The sequence below is a fragment of the Haliotis cracherodii genome, unplaced genomic scaffold, assembly GCF_022045235.1.
Source record: "Haliotis cracherodii isolate W230 unplaced genomic scaffold, xgHalCrac1.p SCAF_2, whole genome shotgun sequence".
Lineage (NCBI taxonomy): Eukaryota > Metazoa > Mollusca > Gastropoda > Lepetellida > Haliotidae > Haliotis > Haliotis cracherodii.
In genome coordinates this window covers 63,414,979-63,429,440 of record NW_027266275.1, presented here as the reverse complement: position 1 = coordinate 63,429,440, position 14,462 = coordinate 63,414,979, and the positions used below count along the sequence as shown (strand labels likewise).

Here is a 14,462-nt window from a genome sequence, read left to right as displayed (position 1 = left end):
CCCAGTCGTCTAAGGCGCAACGATTCGCAGTGCAGAGTTGCGTTCCTTAGACACGCCAGAAACCTATGATTGTGGGTTCGAATCCCAGTTCGCCAGGATTATGTTTCTAGGTTGGTCAGCACCATACCCGTGCTCGTGGGTTCACCGAAGTGGTAAACGTCTGAGACCTGCATCACTTTGGAATTTCCTCCCACATTAAGCTGACACGCTGTGATATAACTGGAATAATGTTAAAAGCGGCGTTAAAACCCAACTCACTCACTCACTCACTGTGGGGATTCCAGATTAGAATAGGTCCCCTGTTACCTGTGCTGGTCATACAGCGATTAAGGTTGGTTAGTGGTTTGGCTGATTGCATGTCATCGTGCCCCGGCAATGTGGATCTTGCTCATAATATCAAGTGAATGTTGTCTAACCAGACTTGATTATTTACAGACTGCTGTGGTATGGTCCGAATATGCCTGACTGCAGTCAAGATGTAACATGGCAAGAGTCATGCATGCAACGGTTCGAGAACCATGCATGTGCTCATGTCAGAATCCATGCATATAACTTGACTAGGATGCACACATCTAGGAATATGCATTCGGACTTGTTCAGAATGCATGTAGCTAGGTTAGAATGCACACTTCTAACTTGACAGGATGCATGCATGTAACAAGACTTAAGATGCATGCAAGGGTTGTACTAGACAGCATGTACCAAGGCATGCCTTGCTTACTCTCAGAGACTTGGACTGATTTAGACATCGTATTTGTTGTGTACATGGACTTGATAAAAACTAGACAGTCAAATGGTTAAATATGAATAGTACAGGTTTGGGGACCAATTTATAGCCCACAAAATCAAAAGCACTATTAATCATGTGTTTCTCTGAAACTGTTTTCCTGAACATTTGCACAGATTTCAAATAAGTGCAGAAGTGGTTCTTTTTGATTAGGTTATTTTAAGTGTTTGAATGGCATCTAGAAACTGTTTGATAGGCATTACTTAGAAGCTTACGGATGACAAGGTAGACACAATTTTATGGATAACAACTTAATAGTGTAAAAAGCGATGTTTCGGTATAGATCCTTATACCGTTGTCAAGCAAGACTGAATAAGGGACATAGTACAGTATATATTTAGTAGGTGGAGGATTTACAGTAGAGGGGGTAGGGTGTGTTAATCATCCACCTACTATATATAGGTGTTGTACATAGATCTGTTAGATGAAGTACACACATCAACCAAATGCTGATGTACATTTTTTAGTTTTTGTTAATTACTATATTGGGCCCCAAAAATAATAGTCTTGGTTCTCAGGCACTGTCCGCATCATCGCAAAGTTTGCCACATATTTCACTTTTATTTCCATTTACCCCCCCAAAAAATAAATTCTTAAATATTTTGCATATCGAACACATGACACTGGCAGTGAAATGCTACAACACTTAAAAACAGTGTGATCCAATGTAGCATGCAGTTACTTCCCTTCACGAGTGCACTGTCAACCTCTTTAGCGTGTGACACAATGAACGCTTTTATAGCAAGATAGTGTAATAACAGGACTAACTTGCATACTTTAAAACAGATTTCTTGACATGCTTCTGCCGGTGTTGTGTGCTTTCCCAGGTTGATTGTACACAACTGTTTATTGGGTTACATACTATTTGAACAATCCCCCCCCAAAAAACCAAAAACAAACAACCCCAAACAAAACAAAACCAAAACCAAAAACAACAACAAAACAAGCTAAACAAAACGAAAAGAACAACGGCCATCTGCACTACATGTATATTTTTAAAAGCCATTGCCTGAGAACCAATTTCTTTAATTTTTTAAGCCTTGTTGCTGTGGAAACAAGAACAACTATCAATGAAGTCATCAATTAAGACATCAAGGGCTTTTGTCCTTATGGCACCAAGCACACACATCCATGTATTGAGGTTTCCAGAACTACTCCCACTTTTTCAATATCTGTTTCATCGCATTTTAAGAAATGTCCTTTATTTTTGTCATTTGTGGTTGAAGAATTTATCAAATTTGTTGTGATGTATGATTGAGGAGGAGGTCTACAGTGTTTTGAGTTGCTTTGCCAACCATGAGATTATGATGGGGTGGGTTTGGATGAAGAAGGGTGGGTTGGAATGAAAGTTGGGGTGGGATGAAGAAAGTTGGGGTGGGATGAAGAAAGTTAGGGTGTGATGAAGTAGTGGGGGACAGCTTGATACCACACAATGGTAGCTTCCTTGTGTGTAGCCCCGCCCCTCTAATTTGTGACTGTATTAAGATGGCATCCTTGCAAAAATACCACCTTAATTGTTCTACTTGGGTCCAAATGTTGGAACTCGGCCTTGAATGTGTGGATGTTGTCAGTCTGACTGTCGGCTTGATATCCAGATACCTTAGACAGCAATAGGACTAGATTACAGGCCCCACATAGGCCATCAAGCCATCTAGTGATGTCAGGGTGATTTTGACCTTGCAAACATCTGCTAAGAGCCTGTTAAGAGATTAGAAGACATGTTTCTAGCTCAACATTAGCTTTGTTGCCAAAGGGTAGCTGTGGTTTATGTATTGTTGGTGTATAGTGTGTATGTGTTATGAGTACTGGGTTTTGTTGGCATTATTGCTATGTATTTGCATGAGTTTGTGTTGGAATAATGATGTACAGGTTCTACAATGAAACATTACCAATACTCTTGTATTGTAACATGTCAATGGCAAATTTTATAAAATAAAAGTAATGTCCAAATGTTGTGTTGTCATATTTTCTGAAATGGTACTCACAGTGCTCAAATATTCTTTGAGTTAGACTTTGCTGAGTTGCTTCCCTTATCTATGCGAGGATCCACTGATGGTAGGTTCGAATCCCCAACAGATTTCACCAAAGAGGTCAATGTGTATGCCTCTGATGTTTTGCTTCCATATTAAGCTTATATACTGTGATATACTCCCATGTGGATTCTGATGCAGAACTTATCCTATGCTTGTAGGAGTCAATGGAAAGTGATGAGTCAATCTCACAAAGAGTGATTTTCAAAAGAATATAAAAGAGGAAAAACAACAGTCATTGATCATATTCTATTTTTGGACATTGCATGAACAAAGAAATTGCTGTTAATTTTAGTATGGTAACAGTGTGGACTAACAGTATATGATATTTTATTGTGTGTTTGGAATGGCATGAATGGATACTGCATAAGTATTTCATCAGCCAAATAACATTCATTCCAGCTGAAACCATAACAAATTCATTTGAATCATCATTTTATACTCCCTGAAAACTTGGTAACAGTGTGGCCATAAGGCTGGATGCTGCACTTGAGATTAAATAATGTGAAATTCTTAATCAGAACCAACTTAAGCCAGATACCACAATGAAGACAAGTGGAAGGTCAAAGACAGTAAATAGAATAACAGGTCGACTTGGGAGCCAAATTTTGGCTTTGGTAATTATAGACACAAAGGTTTGGGATATATATAATTTTGGTAAAATTAAAACAAAATACAAAATGAACAATATATTTGAAATAGTTTACGGTTCTTAGGTGTGTGGAAGATTAATTGTCAATGCAATAACCAGTCTAGATTATCCCCTGAAACATTAATATTTGGCTTAAAGGACAAAATAGCTGTGAAAATGATATGAAACACTGAAAATTAGTGATAACACCAGGTGTTCGTGCAAAGCATGTCCTGCCTTATGGGTAGCACTACCAGAATATATAATGAGTGAGTGAGTGAGTTTGGTTTAACGCTGCTTTTAACAGTATTCCAGTTATATCACTGCTGTCAGCTTAATGTGGGAGGAAAGCCCGAAGTGATGCAGGTCTCAGACGTTTACCACTTCGGTGAAACCCACGAGCACGGGTATGGTGCTGACAAACCTAGAAACATAATCGGGGCGAACCGGGATTCGAACCAACAATCATAGGTTTCTGGAGTGCCCAAGAGACGGAACTCTGCACAGGGAATCACGGCGGCTTAGACGACTGGGCCACCCGTGCCCCCGAATATATATTGAAGGTGAATAACCTGACCACAGTGCATTCATTATGTTGTCTTATGAGTTACTATCTCTTGTAACCATTAAGCTGCTTCAGATATATTAGGTCTTGGACACACGTCGTGAAATTGACTCCGATATATTTTTTCAGGCAGGAGCAGGCTCGTTGAGTTGTGTGTCATCATACCTGGTACAGAGGGAATGGGATGTTGCTCATGATATTAACCACTGGTTTGTCTGAACTTGATTAGTTACAGGCCACCAGTATATGTCTGACGGCTGCCTTCAATAACAACACACTCATTCACTTAGACTGGTATTGCTGAACTTCTGTTCAAATACGCCTCTCAAATACTTGTGCAGTGGCCTTTGGTACTGGATGGGTTTGTTGTTTACACTCAGCAATATACCAGCTATATGACGGCGGACCAAACAATCCAGTGATTGACATCATGAGCATCGATCTACGCATTCTACGATCTTCATGCAGTTGTGGGATCTACTCTGTCCAGATTAATCATACAGGTCCCAGTATATGATAACCCTTTTGTTTTGTTTTGTTTATTCTTTAATGCAACACTCGGCAATATTCCATCTATATAACGGTGGTCTGTAAATCTTCTGGAGCATCGTTCTACGCAGTTGGGATACGATGTACTGCATCTCCCTTTTGTAGGAAGCAAGGTTTTTGAAAAACGGCGACATGCCGATACACCTGGGATATGACAAGCACCAGTCCTTTATTTTCATATATCCTGAGATTCCCTTTAATTTTTGGAAACAGTTACACGTGTCACTGATCTCATTTCAATAAATGTCGAAGACACAACCGGTACCTGATGAAGATTTGCTAGTTTCCTTTTCAAACAAGGCTATTTTATACAGAAAAATATAGTAAGATTCCATACAACCAAGTGTGTTTTAACCGACTTTGTTCGTTTTTAATTCTGATACAGGTATAATAATAATCTTGTTTCGCAATGGCGACGGCACAGAGTTATGAGGGAGTGAGTTGGGTTTAATGCCGCTTTTAACAGTATTTCAGTTATATAACGACGCGTAAGCTTGATGTGGGAGGAAAGCCCGAAATGATGCAGGTCTCAGACGTTTACCATTTCGGTGAAACCTAGAAACATAATCGGGGTTGAACCGGGATTCGAACCCACAATTATAGGTTTCTGGCGTGCCCAAGGAACGCAACTCTGCACAGCGAATCGTTGCGCCTTAGACGACTGGGCCACCAGTGTCCCCTACAGAGTTATGACATGACCAATCACTTACACATTATTTACAAATATTGATGGGCCGATTATGAGCGAACAGCTCTCGTCCATACAAACGTATTGTACTTCATATCTTATTCACTTCCTTTGCCAAGAAGGTGGGGAGTATTTATCTTATAATATCTTTTATAGTGGTGTTTTTCCAAAAGATTGGGATACAGGTGTTATTATACCATTAAAAGGTTTAATCTTATACTCCGTTCACATGCACAAGATTTACTAACGTAAGTCATTTTACACATGTGTAACTATGCATACGTGCGTATATGTAAATTTACTATGCGTCCACATGAAAAGCATCTTATGTGTGTAAATAAAGTATATAAATTGTGTAAGGCGCTCAGTCTGTTCACGACTTTCAACACAAAACAGGTTGTTTTCCAATCAAGTTGAATGAGAAGAGAGTGACTTCACCGAAAATTTTCGCGTGAAGCAACATGTGTTTGATTAATTTGTACACTAACTTTTGACTCCTTGAAACAAAAGAAAACACCGTCCTCTCTGTGTATACGCATACAAGTTGGCAACTGTTGACAGTTTGTTTGGTGTTGGCAAAAGAACAGATGTTAATTAGATCATCCTCTTACGTTGACATAAACGTTCACATTACAACATATACACACAGTGCAAATTTACATTTACACCTGCTCCAGACATGATGCAAATTTGCTCCTGGTGTAAATATACGAGTATATGAGTAAACGCGTTCACATGTATGTATTTCTACAAACGTATGCACATATACACACATATTTATAGAGGCGCATGTGAACGGGGTAAAAGATAACTATAGAGCTATTGGTTTATTGAGTATTTGAGTATTATAATACTAGATTAGTTTTTTGCAGAGATGTATGACAAAATATCAGAATGTCAATCTGGCTTTAGACGAGGACACTTGACAATTGAAAATCTATTTATCTTAAATGCTATTATTCAGCGCTATTTAGGTATGTCTGGTCGTAAGTTATATGTAGTCTTTACATACATTTCAAAGGCGTTTGACTCTGTTCGTCGTTCTTATTTGTGGACATTAATTTGAAAGCACGGTGTCGGCTCTAAGATGTCCAAAATGTTGAAGTCAATTTATAGTAATGTTAAGTCATTTGTCAGAAGTAATAAACTGTTGTCAAACCAATTTCAATGTAATTTAGGTGTTAGACAAGGCTGCGTTTTAAGCCCTTTCTTATTTCAATTATTCAACTACATCCTGATATTATGCAAGTTTTATTATTGCTCTTTGCAGATGATTTGATTTTAATTTCAGTTACTATTAGAGGATTACAGAAGGAATTATCTACCTTAGATAAATATTTTGTGGACTGGAGTATGTCAGTTAATATTGATATAACTAAAATTGTAGTTTTTCAGAAAGGTGGGCGGCTGAATAAAAGTGAAAAATACACTGAAAAATACACTGATACACTGAATGGATGACAACTTTTGGAAGTCACAGAAGGGTATCCTATTTTTTAAAGTTTGTTTTTAGCAGCAGGCTGTCATGTACACAATCTTTAAGCACCATAGCAGTTAAAGCTAAACTTGTACTAATAAAACCTATTAAAAACATTAATTGTTTACAGCCTAACTCTCTCAAATTTCTTTTTGGATTGTTTGACTCCAAGATATCACCAATGTTACTGTATGGGTCAGAAATATGGGCATTCCATAACATGGAAGAAGTTGAGAAAGTTCACTTATATGCGTGTAAATGGTTATTGAATGTTAAACAATGTACATCAAGTAGCGCTGTATTGGGTGAATGTGGCAGATTCCCTTTACAGAACAATGCAACGATGAGAGCTTTTAAATATTGGCTACGTTTAGTTTGTATGCCGGGTCACCACTTACTTAAAACAGTGTTATGATATGTTGTATTTATACGATAGTCAAGAAGAATTGGGTTACTAATATTAGAACAACGTTATTTTCTCTCGGATTCGGTCATGTTTGGTTATGACAATCACCCGGTAATGTACAGGTATTTACTTTGATGTATATGGCACAGAAGTTTATGTAATAGCTCTAAAATGTCCTTCTATTCTCATTTGGGTGAACGGGTGGCTCAGTCGTCTAAGGCGCCGCGATTCGCAGTGCAGAGTTGCGTCCCTTCGGACGCGCGAGAAACCTATGATTGTGGGTTCGAATCCCGATTCACCCCGATTATGTTTCTAGGTTTGTCAGCACCGTACCCGTGCTCGTGGGTTTCACCGAAGTTCGGGCTATCCTACCACATTAAGCTGACACGCCGCGATAAAACTGTAATACTGTTAAAAGCGGAGTTAAACCCAACTCACTCACTCTATTCTCATTTTAAATTAACTTTGAAGCGTGAAAGATATTTGTATTGTGTAACCGTGAGTAAATTTCAGTCATGTTTGTCAAGGTTTACATGCAGTGCACACTGGCTGGAAATAGAAACTGATAGAAAACCTAACGTAAAGAAAGTTTTGCAAACGATGTCAATTTGGCCTAATAGAAGACGAGTTTCATTTCCTGCTAGAGTGCCCTACATGTACCTACGCCATTTCTATATTCCTTTATAATATTACGCCATATTACAATCTCCATAAGTTTAATATTCTTTTATCTGCAAGTAACACAAAGCTCATTATTAATGTCGCTAAATATCTGTATCACAGTAAAGAAGATGGAACGCGTATTTTATCACTGTGACTGTTGCCATAAATATGTCATACATTTCGTACAAAGGGCATGTGGCCTGTATAGTACTGAATAAAGAATTCAATATAATATTCCATTCGGAACTGCCAGTTTATGTTCGTATTCGACAAACGGAAATCAGGTATCATATATTTAGCACCACGTGAGTAGAAGATCGAACTTGCGTTGCCTGCTTAAGTTTTATCTAGACTGATTGGTTAACCAGCCAACACTTTAACACGGGGGCTATCGAACCTAATTAGTGCTCATAACCTAGTGATCCACTTTTCCTGTAAAACTTGGCGAGGTGAGGGGAAATTGGGTGTAATGTCGCGTCCAAGATTATTGCACTTACATAGCGATGTGCTCGCACGTGTGTGTGTGTGTGTGTGTGTGTGTGTGTGTGTTAGTGTGTGTTAGTGTTAGTGTGCGCGCGCTAGCCTACAGAGATACCGTGCCGCAGCTTAACATGAATACCCCACTCAGACACAGTATACTGACTCGGAGCCGACCAGTCCTTGTTTTAGTCCCTTAATGCCGAGCGCCAGACAGAGTAACAACAAGTATCATCTTTCAACGTCTATTGGTATGGCGCGGCCGGCGATCGAACCCCGGACCTTCCGCTCTCCGGTCTACCACGAGACCACGGAGGCGATCTTTAAAACTAGGCGTTCACTGTTCTGATTTACTCCTGGTAACATGAAATCAATTTGTTAGAAGAGTCGAAATGGCTAACCTATTTTACCATACATTTCTCGCGGGATATGACATCACCGACCAGAGAGAAACAGTTGATTTTTTGTCATTATTTAGCACATACAAGTTCGTTTCCCAGCCTCACACATATAGACGATATATCCACCCCTACCTCAGAATGTTCGTTACAGGTGAGGAGAGCTTATTTAAAAACCCGAATTGATTTCACCAAAGAACATGTGTGACATTCAACACTTGTACTTGATAATGAGTGAGTTATGATTTAGCGTCATATCGGCAATATTTCAGCCATATAGTCATTGGTTATGAAACAAACTTCTTCCTTCTGACAACTTATACAACTGCTTTGGGTTACCCAATGCGGAATGAGAGATTATATGTATATGTATACTACAGGCGTGCTATTTGGGGCAAGGTCGTGGTCATAAGCTATTCGGGACTTCTGCAGTGACATTTTTTTCCCTGGTCGTTGAGCTCACTGCTGGTTATGAAACTTAATATGGTTTCGTAATACCTGTTGACATGTACATTTACCGGTTCCAGCCGATGGCCTTGTAATTTACTTTTCAATTGACCCGTGAAGATCTGGGGTAGAATAGATCTTCAGCAACCCATGCTTGCCGTAAAAGGCGACTATGCTTGTCGTAAAAAGCGACTAACGGGATCGGGTGGTCAGGCTCACTGACTTGGTTGATACATGTCATCGATCCCAATTGCGTGAATCGATGCTCATGATGTCAATCACAGGATTGTCTGTTCCAGGCTCGATTATTTACAGACCGTGATCATATAGCTGGAATATTGCTGAGTGTGGCGTTAAACAACAAACCAATCAACCAACATGGTGACGACTGAAAGCAGGAAGCCACTTCGCTGTTAAAAAGTCGTAATAGTTATTACATTGTGAATAACCCAGTTTATATATATTACAGAAATCCAATCGACCCAGAGAATATCTTGAAAGTTCGGAAGTCTGCAGTGAGAATATCGTTATGTATATACTTACTGGAATTATTCCGCGGATCATGAAGTCATACGAAGCAAGGCTAAGTATCTGAATACTTGATGGGATCCACATAGGCTAATAATAATAATCTGATAATAACTTCAGACGAGACGAAACCCCTACGTGTTATCTTAACCAAGAAGCCATTTTGTGACAGTAGTTGGGGTACATACGTGGGCAAGGCGGTTATAACGACGAATACCGTAGCATTAGTAAGAAACCTTACAACTTTATGGATAACAACTTCTGGTTTATTGCATGTAGATATTTGTCCCTGGAAAAAAACCGATGTAAGAATCTACATTGAAACGTAGCTGAATGCAATAAATCAGAAGTTGCCCACGAAGTTGTACATTTTCATATTTTCTCGCCACTTTTTAGAATACCAATCCACAGTTGGAAGCAGTATTGAGAGAATGTACATGAGATATTGGACCCGTGAAGATCCGGGGTAGATTAGGTCTTCAGCAACCCATGCTTGCCGTAAAAGGCGACTATGCTTGTCGTTCGAGGCGACTAACGGGATCGGGCGATCAGCCTCGCTGACTTGGTTGATACATGTCATCGTTTCCCAATTGCATGGATCGATTCTCATGATGTTAATCACTGGATTGTCTGGTCCAGACTCGATTATTTACAAACAGCCGTCATATAGCTGGAATATTTCTGAGTGCGACGTTAAACAAGAAATATACAAACAAACAGACATGAGATATTGTAGTTGTGAAGTATTATGATTAACAGAAGCGGTAAAGATAAATGGTAACGATGGACATTATTTTACCATTGTTTATAGATTGACAAATCTACAATATTTTCGTATAAGATAATTAGCTTATGGCAGGTTGAAACACAGATTAACGTTATTAACGACTCATTTAATATGTCTGTGCCCCATCACAAGTTGAAATACGTCACTGAACTTTCGGACTGTTTTCGTGACATTAATTAGTATTGTATTTTCCAGCTAGCAATCAGGCAGTCCTGATAGGATTATGCCGACAAGATCTGGACAACAAGACATAGTAATCCGCTGTATGAAACGTGTTGTTACAACCGAAACAATGTTTAGCCGGCGGCAAAAAGTGACACCATTGTTTTAATGGGCCAGGACAAGGCTTAGTGCATTAAGAGCTAAAGGCGGAATGAAATACCTGTAATGTGAATGCATGTGCATTGTGTAAACGCAATAGAACAATAACAAAAATGGTGAAAAAATGAACCTATCTATGACATAATCCCCAAAAGTGTTTTATCAGCTTGGGTGAATTACTTTAAAAAAAAAATACAGCTACAGATGAAGCAACCTGCATTCTTCCTACTGAAATTATTGTAATTTCATTATAGCGTTTTTTAAGAAAAAACTTAAAATGTAGTTTGAGCAAAAGTATAAATAAGAACAGTACTGAATAATATTTATTTATGAGAGAAACTACAAGATACCGAATTGAATAAGAAAATAAGCTATTTGACTTATCAAAAGGAGAATTGAAACATACTACATATCGTAGAAAATATATAAGACATAATCACGTTGAACATAGAATTTAAATTTCAGTTGAACATGGAATTCAACTCAATCATATTTAAATTACACAATTTGCATATTCTGTCCGCTTTGTGGTTATTTTCCAGCGACCACTTTCTAATCGTAATTATTCCCCTCCAGTTCCTAGTTTGTTTGTGTGTTATTTAACGCCGAACGCAGCAATATTCAAGCTCTATGACGGCGATCCAGTCATTGACACACATTGGGATGCGGTGACATCCATCAGGTCAGCAATCCTGACCACCCGATCCCGTTAGTCACCTCTTACGACAAGCATGGATTGCTGAAGACAACCCGGATCTTCATCGGGTCGCGTTTCCAGAACTGATAGTAGAATGACTGTCTTTAAAGCACATGTAACGTTTAAGATGAATTTTATTACAAAACCAGATTTCTCATCTGGAACTTCATCTTTGGTTCTGTACCCTTCGTTAGGTCGCACAATGTAGAAGCTGACAAAAGTTGAAAGTAAGGACACATCATCACCTCCCTCCATTGACATCAATACCAACACCCCCACTACAAAAGGGATAACATTTGACAAAGTTAGTCGGTGGCAACGTGCTAATTTCCTTTGACCAAATCCTCTATTGTCTTCCGTGGCATGTTCAAGGCTTGAATATAATGACGCGACAACAATTCAATATGAGGAAACCTGTTTGACCATGTCGGGATAAAACATGTTTACAACTGCCAGAGGCGTTCCAGCCACAGCTTAAATACCTGGAACCACTGACTTGTGGTCAAAGGGTTTCTTGCCCTCATACAGGACTATACACGATACTCTACTACCCGAATACAGAGTATTGACGTGAACGCCTAGACTTGGATTACTCACCTGACTTGGCTGTACTACACTTGAAGGTAGGATGGTTGGCTAGAACTAGTGGAAAATTTTAAGTTTTTTATTCACGAATGTGAAATTGGAGAATCTTATTAAAGCAGAGAAAAATACATACCATGATATTAACAATCCTGTTGCAATTTGATAACAAGTTTTGATAACACTTTCATATTTTATGAACATTATACGGGTGGCGAGTGGAACCGGTAAAGTAGAACATGCTTACCCTTTTCACAAACACCTGGTGTCATCACTGATTCTTCAGTCATCCCTTCATGTAATTTTCATCACAATGTTGCCTTTAAGTCTCCATGGACTGTTTGTCGTCGGATAATCGAGACTTAAATTTACATAACGCCCTGGCAGTGCATGGTAATTTTCTTAAAATAGGAAAATTAGGATAAAATAAATTTAGGATTGCAACGATGTAAACGCTGTTGCACGTACTCGCAATACTTAACTGACCACTTATGATTTACTGTTAACGCATTCGCGTTAAAATTTGCTTTCATAACGTCGTTCTCGTATATATTTACATAACTCTGAAACTAAGAACGTTAAGCTTGAATACTGAGTATAGCAATACGCTCGTGATAACGGTACCCGTTAGTTACTGTGCGAGCATGTTGTGTCCATCATTGGCGAATTTTAGTTGACTCTTAGTATACATTCGACACAATAAACCTCCACTCTTTCACTCATATCAATATTCTGTATGGATGATATTTGTATTGGATTCTGAGCAATGATATTTGGTTTAAATGGACCCTAACGCATTTTCATATATCGGACACGTATATCTGAATATCAAAGTAGTGATATTTAAAAAAAGTAACGACACAGGCTTTTGTGCAATTAATATATAGCTTGACAGCTTAGAAAAAATTCAAACCATTTCACATAAAAGGCTGACATGCTTTATGCTTGTTAATATCCCCAGTGCTTATGGTGTATTTAATCGTGTTGTTCATTTCACCAGAGCAGTCGATCAGAAGAAGCATAGGAGTGAAATAATTCGATTGTTCCGCTAGTAATGTAAACAGAAAAAGAACACACATGTCGATGGTGATAACGGATATTTATCAACCGTAAACCTTTATGGAATTCAATGGATGGTTAGATGTTAAACTTTGAGATTATGAATATTTAAACATGCCCGTATATAACGACCCACCACAAATCCCTTATTCAGATTTTATAACGAATTGCAATATAAATAGTGTGCAATAGGAATAAAATAGCAACATTCAGAATCTTAACGGTATATTATGGATTATATTTTAAAAGAAATATTTCTCATATAAGCATTCGTAACAGCATTACATCTAAACTTTTACCCTATTGAAAAAATACAGTTCAAGATATGAATGACATTTTTTCAATAACAATTGGATGACCATATCAATTCTCCTTATAATTCAATATAATTATACAACAACCGTCGCAATTTCCTTCGGGCGTTCTATAACGATACAGACACAGAAACTACCTAAATAATTTTATGAGTAATTAAAAACATAGATAAGGCCTGTAGTAATATCTCTAAGACACACTTCAAAGTCTCGTTTATGTTTTATCTATCTACCCTCGAAATCAAGGCCATTGTTTCAGCGATATCCAGAGGCAATGAGGGATTAACTAAATCCGCCGTCTAAAGGCGTAATTACAAATGTAGTATAAAAAACTCTAAGCTTGGGGCATAATAACGGATTAAAACTGTGATTAGGCCTACTGTTATATTTCAGCCAATGGGAGCACAGGGAATGGATTATCAGCCAATCCCTATTAAGCGGCGCCCACCTTTCATAGTTACAGTATATAGGAAGCCGGTTGGAATGGTGTAGCCAGATCAACCAGTTACATACAACATACCACTTGTCAGGTGAAGACGTTGACTTTCGGAAATTGTTTTTTGACTGTTGTATATTTTCGTTGCAGGGCTAAGCCCAAATAATTCACAGAATGGGGACTCTGATGATGACAGACCTCACCGCCTTGTCGCTACTACTCATCCTAGGCACAGCGTTATCACAAGAACGTAAGTCATGGTTTATATATATTTCTATTTTTTTCATTTGAGTAAGTTGGTTAACTCTATTAACTAGGCTAGAGAGTGCAATAACTCTCTCATAAATATTCTTATATAAATGTCCTTGTTTCGTTTATAGATGAATACATTTGCATAGTCTTTTCTTCATATGTCCCCTGTTTTTATCCTTGTAGCATGCACACCGATAGATTCTGGCGGAATCTCAACGCTAACAGTGTCAATTTTGGAGGCAACAGAAACAGGTACGTTTTTCAGTTAACGAATGAATATTGTTTATTTTTTTAAAAGTTTGCAAACCTTTCAATGGTTTATGGTTATAGATAATAAACACGCCATATTTTACTATCTTGCTATATGT

At 38.3% G+C, this 14,462-nt stretch overlaps 1 protein-coding gene across 1 annotated transcript in view; it reads left to right on the top strand.

Moving 5' to 3' along the window:
* The first annotated feature begins 14,016 nt into the window (after nt 1-14,016).
* Nucleotides 14,017-14,462, top strand: part of LOC139467724 (uncharacterized) — a 51,573-nt gene continuing 51,127 nt past the window's right edge. Inside the window, 2 exon segments of the mRNA XM_071249234.1 lie at nt 14,017-14,092; nt 14,278-14,346. Of these exon segments, the coding sequence (XP_071105335.1) occupies nt 14,017-14,092; nt 14,278-14,346 (145 nt within the window).